Here is a 16935-nt window from a genome sequence, read left to right on the forward strand (position 1 = left end):
TCAAAGTTGCAGTACTTCAAATTCTTTACTTGAGTTGAATGAGTTGACATTTTAAAATTAACTTGAAGTACAAAAGTATTGCAGTATTAAAGTATTTTAACCAGTGTTGAACTTAACAAAACCTAAATGTTTGAGTCCAGATTTGTTCCACATCTTGTAAATCCGGTTCTGTTCCACAGAAATTCTTGGACAAACGCTGAAACACTGCTGCACGTTCTTGTCGTCTATTACAGATGTATTTGTTCAGGTATTTACAGGAGTACATGCCGATGCTGAGTGAATTATTTCAGAACGCCGGTTTCAGTTTGTGCCGTCAGCTTTATTTAGTGATTCAAATGTTTGAGTTCAATCGAGTCTGAAAATTCATCAACAGTTTCTGTTTTTACAGTGTGCTAACATACAACATACAGCATGTGCTCTTTACCCAGCAGCCCTCTGAAGAAGTCCGGGAGGAAGAGTTTAAAGCAGAAGAGTCGTCATCATCATCATCATCATCATCATCATCATCATCATCATCATCAGGAATGAATCGTCTCAACATGTGGAGATTAAACCAAACAGCTGGATGAAGCTTCAGGAGCAGGAACACTGAGCTTCACTGAGATAAAACGGCTTTATCACATTAAACAAAGGGTTCCTGAAGTTCTACTAGGTTCTAATCACACCTGCTGCCGCTGATCCAGCCTGATGTTAAGTGTTAACGTCCGCTTTTGAAGCCGACATTGAAGAGACATGTTTCAAACCTGAGGACGGTCACATGCGGAGCTGCGACCCACAATCACTGATTGGAACCAAACAAGTGCTAGTTAAAACAGTTTTGTCCGAGGACTGAGACAGGATTAAACAGGGACAGTAACTGCACTGGGAAGGTCAGATCCAGGACCGATCCTGGATGACACAGACTGGAGTCACAGAGAGAACTGGAACTAGGCTGAACCTGTCTCTCTAAGAGAAAGACTGGATTCAAATGACTATCGGCACCGGCAGGCCCAGACTGGAAGAGAGTCCAACTGAGTCCAGTCTGTATGAGGATCAGACCCTGGTTTCTACAGGGAACTGGTTTCAACATGATGAGATGGTTTAGTCCTGATCCTGGGTTTCAGTAACAGTCTGTAATAAATATAACACTACTGAGGACAATCATGTGGATCCTAAAGGACCACAGAGGGTCACATAGCTAAGAGAGGCCACCAGAGATCACAACAGATGAATTCAGAATTAATAATCATCTGTAGCTTAATTTGGGCTTTGTCAGTCTTAGTCCAGGTACCGGTGAAGATTCTACGCTCTGATCAGGAGAGAGTGGATGGTTCTGATCCACTTCACCTGGCAGAGAGCCCTAACCCTAACACAGACGGTCTGGTTCTGATCTGATTGGTTAACACAGTGACTGTATGTCTGTCTGCAGTTCTTAAAAGATTTAATCTGAAATGCGTCTTCAGTTCTGACCGGTGACGGCTCCACCGGGATACCCGAGAGTCTCCACCAGTCACAACTGAAGAAGTCAGAACCACTTCCCACTGAATAGTATGTTTAGGAAAACCAGGACCTGAGATGAGATAGATCCTGAGCAGTATTACCAAACTTGTTTAGACGTGACATTGTGAGAGGGCCTAGTTTTAAAATATGACTCCATGCAGCACAGCTGAGGCGGACCACAAACACAAACATACCTGTGAGAAACTGCAGGTTCTGAGTGTTCTGACAAACCCAAATTTCCTCTGGGATGATAAATACAAGGTTCTGTGGATTTGAAGGTGACGGACTGAGGAGAAAGTTTGGTGGACTCACAGGTTTATAGTCTGACAAAAGAACCCAAACAAACTTCACAGGGCCACACTGAGGTTTTCTCATGTTTCAATCTGTGTACTAATCCAGAACTGATAAACTGGACCAGTTCCTTCAGCTGGACTCTCCCTGACCATTTAGTGGCTGTTCTGGAGCTTTGTACTGAATTAGGTTTCTGAAATCCTACAGATTTGCATCCAGTAAAGCTCCAGAACAGCTGTTTCCAGGTTAAACCAGCAGACACAGAATCCCTCATGTTACCGGACAAACAGAAACCGTCAGTGTGACCCTTTGGAACTAAGAATCTGTAGGTTCACTTTGACCGCCCACTCTGTGTCACTGGTCGTCACGGAAACAACACGACCCCCCCCCCCCCTCCCCCCCCCGTCAGAGCCTTGCTCAGAGGCAACAAGGGAATGAGAGCACGGAAACGCGAAGGGAGAGGAGTGGTCGTCTGTTTATTTAAGGTCCAGAACCATGCTGGCCGGGTTCTCCAGGTACTCCCTCCAAAGGTTGGAGAAGCGACACATAGTGGCTCCGTCGATGATGCGGTGGTCCGCTGACCAGCTCACCTTCATGATGTGAGCCCGGATCACCTGGCCGGTGGTGTCGAACCGAGGAAGAATCTGACAGAAACAAAACAGAGTCAGAGTTTTAGTTGCAGGTTCTGCAGACGAGCCGAAAGCTACAGACAAACCAACCTGACGACTGAGTAAATCCACTTAGAAACAAACCGGACCCCACAGGTGCCGACTGTCAGAACAAACCAGCAGCTCGGACTGTTTCTGTTCAGGGGGAAAAAAAACCTGTGACGTGCTCGGTAACAGCGGCTGTTCACTGCCAGTGAAGCCTGGTTTAGGGTTACACAACAGGTCGACACTCGGCTTTACAAGCATCATTAGATGCAGCCAACAGACGAGAGCAGAGTCAGGTTACAGCCTGATGGTCTGATGGTCACAGTTTCTGTTTCAGTTCTCTACAACGTCTTTAACTATCACAAGACTAAAACAGAAGAAACAAATGTGGAAAAACAAACCACAGCCTTCGCTTGTGTCCAGTGAATTACTGCTCAACACAACTGTGAGGTGCGTGCAGGACAGACTGAGCCACAGTCTGAACATCCCGACTTTCCAGGGCCCTGGAAAGGTTAGGAACCCACCTGGATTTTTCCCAGTGCTCCGATAGCGACCTCTGGAGGAACAATAACCGGTTTGGCATACGTCCCGCCGATCTGGTTTCGCCACAAAACAAAACAGGTCATGTTAGTGCAGTACCAGGGTTGGGTTCAGGCTATGTTGCTGTTGTGTAGCTGGACTCACTGATCCGATGTTGGACAGGGTGAAGGTTCCCCCGCTCAGCTCAGCTGTGCCTAGCTGACCTGCAGCTCCCAGCGCCTGCAGACGGTTTAACGCCTGCGCGATTTCAAAGACGCTGAGCAGCTGCGCGTTCTTCACGTTCGGAACCAGGAGACCCTGACTGGTGTCCATGGCCAGACCTATGTTATGGGATGCCTGAAGGACAGAACACAACATTCAGTGTTACAGTTTTTACAAAAACGACAGTTTTCTTACTGAGGACTTAAACATATTTGATAAGATACTGCAGAGTCTAACTATAAGAGCCGCTACAGCTCAGTCCTGCATCTCTAACCTTCCGCTATGTCTCTCTAGCATACGAGCATCCATCCTGCCCAGCACTGGATGTCTTTCTTTACCTTATATGTGATGTTCTGGCAGGCTTCGTCCACCGAGGCATTAAGGACTGGAAACTGCAGCAGACTGAGGGAGGCGGCCTGAGCCAATGAGAGCGCAGCATTAACACCAACATTCAGCCAAACGTCAGGTTCATCGTTAACTGCCCAATCGTCTCTGCTCAGGTCCCACCTTGATGAAGAAAGGCATGTAGCTCAGTTTGACGCCTCGACCCTCAGCAACAGATCTGAGCTCAGCTCTCAGAGCCACCAGCCGGCTCAGGTCGACCTCGTCACAGTAACCGAAGTGAGGAATCTTCAGGGCGGCCGTCATCGTCTTCACCATCGCTTTACTGAAACCTGGACACAAACACACGAGCCAGAGAGTAAGACGCAGTCGTAGCAACACATTTGTTCTTCTGACAGATTTAACATAACCTCCTATGTTCACTTCTGCAGTTCAGACCTGTTGTAGGGTCCTGAACAGAAAACTTATTGTGTCCTCATCTGAATGACCTCTGACCTTTAAGGGGCTCTGTGATGTCTTTGCCAGTGAAGACAGGTTTGGGTGTGGAGGGTGGAGGTTTGGTGGAGGCTGGAGTGCTCACAGGCCTGGCGGCAGCGGCAGCGACAGCTGCAGCGAGAGGGGGCGAAGATGGAGCCGGAGTCTGGATCTCGGGGGTCGGAGGTAATATGGCCCCGGTCTGCTTCGCCAAGAAATTCAGGATATCCTCCTTCAGGATGCGACCGTCCTTTCCGGTCCCCACCACCTCACTGAGCTTAATCTGAGAGGACAAACCAGTCAAACCAGTAGCAGGTTCTACTGGGGGCAGACTGGGAATACTTCACACTGTTTGGAAACAAAAGCAGCAGAACTGGGATAGGACAGAAACTGACTCGGAACACCGAGGACAGACTTACGTTGTTCTCCATGGCGAGGCGTCTGACAGAGGGCGTGGCCTGGGTCTTGTGACCTTTGATCTCTTGGTGGGTATGTTCTTCTCGAGCCATCGCGGGGGTCTCCACCACATCCTCCTCCTGGATCACCTCTGAACCACAGTCAGGTTTTAGTCTGGATCAAACCAGGACTACAGGACACAAACTAAACCTAGTTTCAGACTGAAATCAGGTGTCAATGCTGCATCTCACCAGAACCAGACTCTGTCTCGATGTCAACCAGCGGTTTGCCCACTAAGGCGGTGGCGTCTACATCGTAATACAGTTTTTTGATGACCCCGTCATACCGGCTGGTGATGGTGACGGACGCCTTGTCACTCTGAACCTCGCAGATGCTGTCGAACTGAGAAACCTTATCCCCTTCCTTCACGTACCTGCAAAACAATGTATTCATGTGGGAACAAAGAAACCGCAGGACACACTGGAAACGGGTCATTTCTGTGGTTCTGGGTAGTTTTATATTATTTGTCTTAGGTAGCTGCTAAGGGCCTTGATAAATTAATTGGTTTCACCGTTTCCGAGGTAACGTAGTCTTTGTGGTCTTCAGGTAGTCTCTATAGAATCAGGGTAGTTTTATCAGTTTCAAGTTTTAGGGTCTTGGGGGAGTTTCCAACCTCCCAGGTAAATTCAATGGTTTAAAATATTTCCTGTAGTTTTAGGTTTTTATGTGATCACAGGTAACTTTAGGGGTCTTTTGTGCGTCCTGTAGTCCGAGGTATTTTTATGGTTATGGGTATAAGCTAATTGGTTTAAGGTAGTAGTTTCTGTAACAGAAAATAATTGAGAAGCACCGAGTTATGGTGACCTACGTACTTACCACTCCTTCACTGTCACCTCCATGATTCCTTCTCCAATGTCCGACAGTTTGAACTGGACGATGGGTCCTCGACTCACTGGAAAAACAAAACAAAACAAAACAAAACACAACACAACAACAATATAAGGACCTGCAGGACTGATGGACTCTGGCTCCACATATGAGAGAAGGTTCATACAAACTCTCATTTTTATTAATGAAATGCTTCTCAAGTTGAATTGAGTAACAGAGCTTAGAACCTCTCAACATCCAGGAAATAAAAAGTAAATCCACAAATTCATCCACTGTCTGCTACAACATAATCCCAAACTGGAGGTTTCTACAAGATTCAGGACTTTAGTCTGTGCTGGTCTGGACTTACCGAAGGCCGTGTGCAGCATCCTGCTGTTGAACATCTGGAGGTTTGTGTCACATCTGAAGATGAGCGGCTGCAGAGTCCGATCAGACCTGAAACACCGGCGGCGGTACTGCTGACTCAGCTACAGGAAGAGTTTAGTGATTAACCGATGAAGAGACAAGAGATTCAAGATTCAAAACACTTTATTAATCCCAGAGGGAAACTGTTCTGCCTTATTACAGTTGCACTCAACTCAGATTGAAAGAAAGGGAACCACAACCAGAAAAGCAGAAATACAAAATACAGAATAATATTAATACAGAAAACTCAGTATATACACAGAATATGTAAGATGGATGAAAAAAGTCAATAATAATAATAGACCAGAGTGGAATGATAACAAAACTAATGATTCTGATGATGATGATGATGATGATGATGATGATGATGTCAGTTCAGTTCCCCTCACCAGAGAGGAATTACAGTACAATACAGTTTGATGGCCACAGGTAGAAAGGACCTCCTGTGGTTCTCTGTGGAGCACTTAATCTTCAGTCTCTGGCTGAACATGCTGCTCTGTCCAGCAGCTCACTGTGCAGTGGGTGGGATTGATTGTCCAGGATTGAGAGGAGTTTGCACAGCATCCTCCTCTCAGCTACAACATGTAGAGGGTCCAGCTCCACCCCCAGAACAGAGCCAGTTCTCCTGATCGGTTTCTTCAGCCCATCATGAACAATATAAAGATTTCTGCTACCTACATGTTGCGGCCCCAGCAGACCACAGCATAGAAGTTGACACTGGAACCACAGACTCATAGAACATCCTCAGCATGGTGCTGCAGACGCTGCAGACGTTGCAGACGTTGAAGAACCTGAGCCTGCTCCCCAGCTCTTTTGTTTTGTCGTCCACTCTCCCATCATCAACACAAGATCTTGGCAAATAATTATTATTAAAAATCTGGACGTGAATAAATGTTGTGACATTGCAGAAGCTTATTGAAACGATGCCACGATGAATGTGTTCTATAATCAAAGCTAAAGGCGGTTCAATTAAATATTAGAGTGTGACTTTTTTTTTTTTAAACTAGCAGTGTATTTGGAGACTCTATCGACTTTACTCTGTATGTCTTCCTTCTCATTTTCAATATTTGCACTTTACTGCTCATATATTTGATTATTTGTTTACACACTACAGCAGCTAGCCTCCTATTACCTATTAGCCCTGCTAAATGCACGCCTGTTCCCAGGAGGGAGACCTGAAATCCACCAGGAGCTAAAGAGGCAAAATGGACGAGTAATCAGTGCTGATCATGGACCACAGCAGGTGATGAATGACCTGACTGCAGAGCTTAAGACACCTGTGAATGTGGTGTAACAGTAGTGTCTCATGGAGGAACACACTGCTTCTCACCTCCCTAATTATCTTTCAATATTTTAATACTGCTATTATAGCTCTAGACTGTCTTTCTTACTGATCTCTCTGCTGCTGGATCTTTCTTTACTTACAACCTACACCACTGTCAGAAAACGGAAGATGAAAGTAAAGTGAAATAAATAACATTATGGAGTCAATTTTGTCATTTAAGCTTTTACAGTACTGTGATTACATGGATAAAAAACGTCATCTCACAGTAAGCAGCATCTGTCTGCGACACTTCTGATCCTCCATAACTCCAAAACACCGTCAACTTGAATTGACTAATCAGTGTGTTTCTACTTGTTTCTATTGTAGCCTACTAAACTTGGCTTTTAGCTGTTAGCAGTTTGCATCAATGTTTCAATGAACCAGCTGTCAGTTAGCAGCTGCCTGTTTAACTTCACTCTGTTAGCATTAGCCGCACAGGTAACATGGCTGCAACAGCAAACTGGCTGAACTAACGAGCTGGTCGGGTAACAGAGTGATGACATCGCTTTAGCATTAGCCCCTCATTAGATCCGATGCAGACAGGCAGAGCGCAGAGACAGAAACATTTAAACACTGAAAAATGAAAACTTAACCTCCTCACCAGCCGTCTGAGAACACTGAAGGAGCCTCTGGTCACCGCCGCCATCTTTCTGTGTGCTGCCGCTGCTGAGCGCACGTCACAGCTGCACGTCACAGCTGCACGCCCCTCTCTGCAGCCAATGAGCGACCACAGTTTTTTTCTTTGCGTCTCTGGCAGTCAGATGCACCAGTGACGTGGCGCTGCCACCCAGCGGTCAGCGAAGGAACAACAGGTGCCTTTTATAATGTCGGGACAAAAAATTAATGAAATCATTTGTATATTCCTTTACATGAGGTTAAATTAAATGTTGTCAGACCCCATTTAAGTATTATTTATTTATTTTTATTTTTTACATTTCGTTTCACCATGTAGAATTTACTTACATGCCTGTTTTAGCACTCTGTTGCATTTAGCCACAGATACTTCTAATTTGCTTTACTGTGTGTCCAATCAGTTGATGTCTTATGTTTTATTTTTTGTTTGTTTTTAGAGTAAACAATACAAATATTTACAGCACTTAAAGCTAAATAATATATTCTAAAACAATGACAATAAGTAATAATATAACAGTAAAAAAAGTGAAGTCCAGTTGTCCAAAAGAATACAGCAAAATCCAAGCGACCAACCAAACAGCAGCTTTACACAACCAAAGAAAAGTTCATGAACAGTGAATGTGTATGAATCATAATAATCAGATTGTCCCTGATGAGCAAGCCGAGGGCGACGGTGGCAAGAAAAACTCCCTGAGAAGGCAACAGGAAGAAACGTTGAGAGGAACCAGACTCAACAGGGATTGAATACTATGGTCAATGGTGACAAAAGCTGCACTGAGGTCGAGTAGCACAAGAATAGTGACACTACCCTTATCAGAGGCCAATAGGAGGTCATTTACTACTTTAACAAGAGCCGTCTCTGTGCTGTGATGAGGCCTAAAACCTGACTGATAGAGTTTGTGTTTGTTATTTCTATGAAGATACGAGGATAGCGGCCCAGCTACTATCTTTTCGAGAATCTTAGAGATAAAGGGGAGGTTTGATATCGGCCTGTAATTGGACAGCTGACAGGTCGAGATCAGGTTTCTTGATTAGCGGTTTAATAACTGCTAATTTAAAACACTTTGGGACATACCCACAGCTGAGTGAGGAATTTATGATTGTCAGCAGGGGTTCTATTATTTCTGGCACTATCTGTTTTAGAAAGTGTGTCGGTATAGGGTCTAATGTACAGGTTGAAGATTTTGCAGAAGAGATGAGTGAAATTAGTTCATTCTCTTCAAGAGGAGTAAAGTAATCTAGGTATTGATCTGCTGAGGTTAGCTCGTCACCTGCGTCAACTAAATTGTCTGGTTTTAAAGCTTGAATTTTCTGCCTTATATTTACAATTTTGTTATTGAAAAAGTTCATGAAGTCCTCACTACTGCACAACGTTGTTGCGGAGATATCTGCAGTGGTCTTCTTTCTAGTTAATTTGGCTACTGTATTAAATAAAAATCTAGGGTTATATTTGTTGTATTCTATAAGAGTGAAGAGATACGTTGATCTAGCTGCACTAAGAGCTTTTTTATAGTTCAGGATGCTCTCCTTCCATACTATCTGAAATACTAACAATTTAGTTTGGCGCCATTTACGTTCTAACTTTCGAGTAGTCTGTTTTAAGACGCGCGTGTCATCGTTATACCAGGGAGCAAGTTTCTTATCTCTGATGACTTTTCTTTTAACTAGAACTACTTTATCTAAGGTATAACGGAATGACGACTCGAGATATTCAGTCTCCTGGTCTAGTTCTGTAGGTGTCAGACGGTGATCCAATCAAAGTTGATAACTCTGGGAGATTACTAATAAAGCTCTGCGTGGTAGTTGATGTAAATGTACGTTTAATGAGTATACATTGTTAATATGACACACTGTAGTTGAAACAAGATAGTGGTCTGAGATAACTTCAGACATTGGGAGCGTAAGTAAATTTCTTATACTTAAACCGAATGATATTATTAAATCTAAGGTGTGACCCGCTTTATGAGTGGGTCCTACTACACACTGATCTACTCCTAGCCAGTCCAATATGGACATAAATGCTGTTCTTAGAGGGTCTTCTGGATTCTCAAAGTGAATATTAAAATCTCCAGCAATTAACGCTTTGTCTACAGAAACAACTAGGTTAGAAAGGAAATCTGCAAATTCACAAAGAAATTCAGAGTAGGGCCCTGGGGGTCTGTAAATGATAATTAGCGGGATCGGCTGAGCAGACTTTATATTTGTATCTATACTTGTTATGTTACTATAGAGACATTCAAAAGCTTTAAATTTGTGTACATGCTTTTGTACGATAGTCAGTTTATCATTATAAATAACTGCGACACCTCCTCCTCTACCAGTCAGACGAGGCTGGTGAATGTAGCTGTATCCAGGAGGAGTTGCTTCATTCAAAGCTACATACTCGTCCTGTTTAATCCAGGTTTCTGTTAAACACAGTATATCAAACTGCTGATCTGTGATAGTTTCATTAACAGTAAGAGCTTTAGATGTAAGAGATCTAATATTTAACAATCCTAACTTCAGATCAGAGGTGCTGGCTGCTACAATCAGTGTGCTCTGAATTTGAGGTCTGTATGTTAATTAGATTATTAAAACAGACTTTCTGGGTTTTTCTAACTTTTTGTTTAGCTCGAGGAACAGACACAGTCTCAATATGTTGAACCCTGAGTGACGACTCTGTGCAGCTAGCAGACACTTGGTTTAGCCTGTTTGTCTGCTCCCTGGCCTGGACTCTGGGTAGTCAGCGACTAGCTAGGCCTGATCTTAGACTATGACCTATGCTACAAGAAATGAGAGCAGCACCTTCCCGAGTGGGATGGACACCGTCCCGCCCTAACAGGCCAGGCTTGCCCTCAAAGGTCCTCCAATTATCTATGAAGCCCACGTTGTTTTCGGAGCACCACCTGGACATCCAGCGGTTCAGCGACCATAACCTGCTGTAGGTTATGTCACCTCGTCTCATTTGGGCCAATTGGTGTCCGTGATTTTATGTCTTTATAAATGAAGTTATTTTACTCATTTTAAATTATTTTGTACACTATCAAACATAGTTTTACTATTTTTTAAAAAGTTGTGAAAATGGCTCTGAGAAGTTTCACATGAACAAAACTTCGTTTTATTGTGAAAGTAATCGGAAGTGGCAGTGGTTTGAGACGACGAAGAAGAAGAACCACAAACAGAAGAAGAAAAGTGTCGGCGGCTGCAGCTCAGCGCTAAACTTGTCGTTTTTGTGGAAAAGTTCTGGTTTCGTGTTGTGAATGACGATGGACTCGGCGGCGGTGGAGATAGACGGGAGCGTGATGGAGGGAGTGAGTACTCACACTTTATTCACTGGAGAAATAACAGAAGAGCAGTTGTTGTTCCGCGCTGCTAACATGCTAACAGAAGGCTAATAGCGGCGGGTAGCAGCCGGTTAGCCGCCGCTCCTGAGCTCACTGGTGTCCGCTGTGTTTCCGATGTTGGTTCTCTACAGGGCGGTCAGATCCTCAGAGTGTCCGCGGCGCTCAGCTGCATCACCGGCTCCCCCATCAAAATCACGAAAATCCGCGCCGGCAGGACCACACCTGGGCTCAGGTGAGTTTGCAGCGCCCGGCTAACAGGCTAACGTTAGCCTATTCATTAAAGTTGAACCGTCGGCTAATTTAGTTAGCAATAATTAAAGGTAACAATAAACACCTGTGTTCTCGTAGTTGTTTTATTCTTGTAATTTACGAAACTTTGTCCAGCTAAAATGCAGCTTCCCTTGAGTAAAGATGCCGACCAGACTCCATTCGAAATGTTCACATTATACGAGTATTTGAGTCACCCAGAGAGATTCATACCCACACATACTTGGAGCCATGTCCAGACGGAGGCTCTTTTTAATTCGGCATTATTCTGGTTCACACATATTAAGTCAAATTTACGAAACAAATCTTCAGATCCTTTCTCTCATACTCTGACGCAGTCTGTCTTCCAGAAAACTCTGTGAGCGGCGTCATCTAGTATCTGGGAATCGATGCTGAAAATGGGATTTTATCCATAAATATTTCACCTGGGTGCCGATTTTACCCAAAGACTCTCAGTATCGAGAAAGTCTTTCCAGACACCAGTGGAAATGGTTTCATGAGCGTTTTAATAAAAGCAAAGAAAACTATAAAATGTAATATTGAGACATCTGGTTTTAACCACTGATTTCGATTTTCTCTTAAAAAGGCATTTTAAAATATTTCTCTCTCTCAAGTATTTTTTTTTTCAAGAAATCAAAATATATAAAATGGGTATTTTATTAATTAATAACTTTTACTGTTTATGGTTTTTACTGATGCTTTCATACATACCAGAAAATGCTGCACGTTCACGTTCACCTTCACCTCTCATCCAGGAGATTTCATCAGAAATGATGATGCTTCTGAATGGAAGCATAAACGTCTTCAAGAACTTAAAACAAGTCCAGTTGGCACCATAGTGCTGTTTCTGGGATAAACATGACCTGGATGACTCACAGACATACAGCCCTGTAAATGGACAATTACTCACAGACACAATTTAAAGAGACCTTTTATTGCAGCTTCAGTGTTATAAACTTTATTTTTTGTTTTTGTACATTGTGTGTGTTTGTTCGTTCAGGCCACAGCACCTGAGCGGCCTGCAGCTGGTCTCAGATCTGTGTTCTGGCAGTTTGCAGGGAGCCAGCATCGGCTCCACAGACATCAGTCTGACTCCAGGGAAGATCCAGTCTGGAAACCACACGGCCGACACAGAGACAGCAGGGTGAGACTGTCTGTAGCTGACTCTTTGTGTCAGTTGGTGAGGGTTCTGCCGCACAGATCCCAGGTTCTTGTTTATGTCCAGTTGAACGGGTTCACACAGATACACTGATGGATGTTAACAGCAGTTTTCAGCAGCTCACGTGTGTCTTTGTTACATCATCATTCACTAGTGTAAACTGACTGTGTGTTTCTGTGTGTCAGGAGTGTGTGTCTGCTGCTGCAGGTAGCTCTGCCCTGTGCTGTGTACGCTGACGCCTCCTCACAGCTCTGTCTGAAGGGAGGAACCAATGCAGAGATGGCTCCTCAGATCGACTACACTGTGAAGGTCTGTGCAAATACAGACGGTGCATATAATGCACATACCGAGTACTCTCTGCACTCGCACTGAGCACATCACCTTTTAACTTCAGTGACGGACTTTCTGGATTTTTCTTCTTCAGGTGTTCAAACCCATTGTGGAGAAGTTTGGAGTCCATTTTGACTGTGATATCAGAATGAGGTGAGTTGACCCTCAGCTGTTCAGTAGGAACAGAAGGAGTGTCTGTGTGTGTGTGTGTGTCTGTGTGTCTGCGTCCGTGTCTGCGTCTGACTGATTCTGTCCGTGTATCAGGGGCTACTATCCAAAAGGTGGAGGCGAGGTGATGGTGACAGTTAATCCGGTCAAAGAGCTGCAGCCCGTCATCATGACAGAGAGAGGAAACATTACCAAGATCCACGGCAGAGCATTTGTTGCCGGCGTCCTGCCCTTTAAAGTACAGTTCCACTGCAACACGCACACAAATATCACTGCTGTGACACAACACAGGATGTCAGTCTTTTTACTTTGTCTAAGTTTTCTAAGGGCGGTGACAGGGCAGAGCAGACACGGTGTCCTGATTGTGTTTTATTATGTTTGTTGTTTCTGTGTCGTCAGTTGGCTAAAGACATGTCGGCTGCTGCTGTTCGAACCATCAGGAAAGAAATTAAAGAACTGTACATCAACATCCAGCCGCTGCAGGAAAAAGAGAAGGCCTGCGGTAACGGCAACGGCATCATGTAAGTCCTGCTGTGCTGCATTCACTATCTGGGAGGAGGATGGAAAATACCGATCACGACAGAAAATCTAAGCTAACGCTGTAGTTCTTTCAATGTTTAGACTGAAGATTCTATTTTAGTAGACACAGCTGCAATCCAACAAAATATTTAGTAGTAGTAGTAGTAGTAGTAGTAGTATGTTTACCTGAGTACAGTTTCAGTGGTTACTGTTATTGTAATGACACACATGCAGTTCTCTGATTGGTCCATCTGCTCTGTGTTTCAGAATCATTGCAGAGTCGTCGACAGGTTGTGTGTTTGCAGGTTCAGCTCTGGGGAAGAAAGGTGAGGAGCTCACCTGAACCAGCAGGAGGCAGTAAACACACAAACTCTGGTTTTAAGATGGATAAGATTTTAAAAAACAGTCGCCTCCAACTCCAGAGTCCTGCAGCCCTTAATAGGAACAGCGGTTTACATAATGGACTGTACTGTTTACATCAGCCAAAGCACGATGGGAAGTGTATTTCTAAAATGTCTGAACGCATCATTTCCAAATAAAAGAAATTGGCAACAGAGACATAAAAACCATATTTTCTAATTAAATCTTATTAAGTAATTTAACATTACTGATATCACTGTGTTCAGATATTTTACTTGAGATCTAAACATAAACAGAGTGTGTGTAGTTCCAGCTGTAAACCTGAGTGCTGAAGCTGAAACAGCTGAGATCAGTCGTCAGTTCGACAGGTCAACGTGTAACTTGCCCTAATCCCAGTTAATTTGTGTCTGCATCAGAACGTTATGCTGGCGGAGACGCTCCTTACTCTTTCACTTTTTTATCCATCTCACTGATTGTTGAATTTTTCATCTGACGCCTTCTCTGTGATGTCACACAGAAAAGCACCGTCAGTCTCACTGCTACTCGAGCCATGTAGAAACTATGATGAATGACAGTGCCCACAGCCAGTCAGAATGCAGTCTTTACACTATGACCACACCTGTAACCTCACCTGCGTGTGTGTTGCAGGTGTGTATGCTGATAAAATCGGAATTGAAGCTGCCGAGATGTTGCTGAGAAACATCCGACACAACGGCTGCGTAGACGAGTTCCTGCAGGACCAGGTGAGACCCACACCTGCTGGCCTCTGATCCTCCTTCTGACCTCCCTCTGACCCCCCTCTGACCTGTTCTTCCTCTTCAGCTTATCATCTTCATGGCATTGGCGAAGGGAACATCTCGGATTCGCACGGGCGCAGTGACGCTGCACACGCAGACGGCGATTCACATCGCAGAGAAGATGACTCAGGTGAGACTCGCCTTAAACTTTCTCTGTCAAATTTGACTGGACGCTTTATATCAGATTTTAAGGTTTTGTTAAACTTTTTGTTAAACAACTTTATTGCCACCAACATGAAAAGGAGAAAGTCTCAAGGTTCATTCCTTACCGTACAAAAACAAAACGCAATTCTGAAAAAATATATTGATGAGTAACTGAGGAGTCCGGCAATAAAAATCAATCATAACAAAGAGGCAATGTTGACGTAATATCGACTGGACAAAGTTGGAATATCAATGGAAAAGGTCTGAGAGTAACATTTGACTATTGAGAGGATAAATGTGGGATTTTAGCAAATAAAGACTGTTCTTGGAATAAAGCTGTTTTTGTAATGTGATGCTCAGATAACAGTGTTGTATTTTATCATTAATCGGGTTAAAGCTAAGAGTTCAGGACAGTTGCTGTGTTTCCCGTTTCTTCGTGTGTTCAATAACAAGATGTCGGTTTCAGCTTCAGCATTAATGTGTTTTTGTTTTTTTGTTGTTTTCCTTTTTTTTAATTTTCAGGCAAAGTTCACAATAACAAAGTGCGAGGACGAGCTGAGTAGTAATGTCACGTACATCATCGAATGTCAAGGATCGGGAGTCCCCAACCCGAACCTGTAGCCAAACACGCAGTGAACACGTGATACACATGAACCCGCCGTCTCTCTCAGCTGGACTCGGTAGCTGCTCCCGTCTTGGCCGACCCTCTTAGCTTCTGTCTCTCAGGGTGTTTCCTTAAATACTGTAATAAATAAATAAAGTTGTTTCCCACATTCACACGTTTATGTTTTTAATCTGTTTTAACCACATTAAGTTTGTGTTCGTCCATCACAGTTCAGGTGTCTCACGTGCAGAAACATGTTCTCAGACTGACGGAGTGAGGAAAAAACATTATTAAGCTTATAAATATATAAAAGGTCAAACATTCAAACGGGTCCATAGTGGGACAAATGTGGCAAAACAATTTGAAGCTGCAACTTAAATTCAAACAAAACAACTCTTTTGTTTGCTGTGATTCACAGTGGAGCTGATGTCTTGTGCCCAGTTTAACGTTGTAACTGCTTCGGCTCAAAATCTAACCAACAACTTAATTTGAACAGATCATGTCGTCAGTGGCAGATATTTTTATGTGCATTTCTAACCCTAGGTTACAGAAACACAAAACTTAAAACTAAGCTACTTTCCTGTTAAAGAATTTGGGGAGTTTTTCTTAATCTGGGGTCAAAGCAGCGATGTTTTCACGTTTGTAATATTTAGTAAGTTTCAAAAGTTGTTTTTATGTCATGGTTTTTAATCCTTCACAGATTTAGTTTTGGTGTGTGAGACTGTTGCGTTTTGGGTAGTGTAGTTTGTCGTAGTTAACAGGACACAGTAGAGAACTTGCTAAAGCGTCTAGTCCGTGGCTCTGCGGAAAAAGTCGAAATGAACAGCTGGTGCGATCATCCAGGTGTGTCTGTCCCTGCAGGAGGAACACCTGGACACCCAGACCAGGACTTCCTGTGTTCCTTTCTTGTTTCCATGACGTGACGAGTGTGGTGTTGTGTTGTGCCCCGACCCTCTGTAATTCACCTGCAGTAGGGGAGCCCGTGTACAGCAGGAAGTCCAGCTCAGACCTGTGTGTTGAAACCTGAGGAACCTGTAAACTCACACCTCTGTCCCCTCTGGAACCAGGAGTAACCTGATCCGGGTCACCTGACACCCTTCTTGGCTCAGCTCGGCTCCATCCTCACAGTCTGCTCATCGCCCTGCATCATGGCGGATGCTGGGGCCTGGAGGCCACAACAGGATGGCCCCAGGATCCCCCAACCAGGACCAGGGCCAGGATTAGGACCAGGTCCAAACCGTGTGTGGATCTCTCTGATAGCAGGTGAGGGTCAGTAGATATCAAAGGACTAAATTGTGGTTTAATTATCGAGCTGGACCTTCAGTCCGAGTCAAGTGTATTTACTCAAGTACTGTAATTAGGTGCCGTTTTGAGGTACTGGTATCTTACTTTAATATTTCCATTTGATATTACTTGTAGCTTACATCTTTAGTTACTTTACAGATGCAGATTTTTAAAAAATGAATTAATAAATGCTTTTTTTTTTTATTATAGAAGAGTTGATTTTAACCCTTGATCTTGGAACATAAAGGGTTAAATCAGCTCCATCTGTACCTACTGCTACATTAGAGATGGTTACACCTGACATTACCAATCATACATATCACTGTGCATAATGAGTGCTTTTACTTTGTCCCT

General features: G+C 43.8%; 2 protein-coding genes across 2 annotated transcripts; one reads left to right on the plus strand and one right to left on the minus strand.

Annotated features, from left to right (window-relative positions):
* Nucleotides 1–298: 298 nt before the first annotated feature.
* Nucleotides 299–7697, minus strand: dbt (dihydrolipoamide branched chain transacylase E2). Its single transcript, XM_026344988.1, has 11 exons — nt 7595–7697; nt 5614–5731; nt 5253–5328; nt 4628–4809; nt 4400–4527; nt 4002–4263; nt 3672–3838; nt 3503–3580; nt 3108–3299; nt 2948–3019; nt 299–2414 (listed from the first exon to the last, which is right to left on the minus strand). The coding sequence occupies exons 1-11, from the start codon at nt 7637–7639 to the stop codon at nt 2247–2249; spliced, it is 1488 nt and encodes a 495-aa protein (XP_026200773.1). The 5' UTR covers nt 7640–7697; the 3' UTR covers nt 299–2246.
* A 3057-nt stretch (nt 7698–10754) lies between these two features.
* On the plus strand, nt 10755–15470 carry rtca (RNA 3'-terminal phosphate cyclase). The gene is made up of 11 exons (XM_026344989.2): nt 10755–10916; nt 11081–11181; nt 12217–12360; nt 12561–12684; nt 12800–12858; nt 12970–13111; nt 13273–13394; nt 13660–13718; nt 14401–14495; nt 14575–14679; nt 15216–15470. Exons 1-11 carry the CDS (start codon nt 10866–10868, stop codon nt 15312–15314), a joined length of 1101 nt encoding a protein of 366 aa, XP_026200774.1. The 5' UTR covers nt 10755–10865; the 3' UTR covers nt 15315–15470.
* Nucleotides 15471–16935: the final 1465 nt, after the last annotated feature.

Source organism: Anabas testudineus, chromosome 4 (assembly GCF_900324465.2).
Source record: "Anabas testudineus chromosome 4, fAnaTes1.2, whole genome shotgun sequence".
NCBI lineage: Eukaryota > Metazoa > Chordata > Actinopteri > Anabantiformes > Anabantidae > Anabas > Anabas testudineus.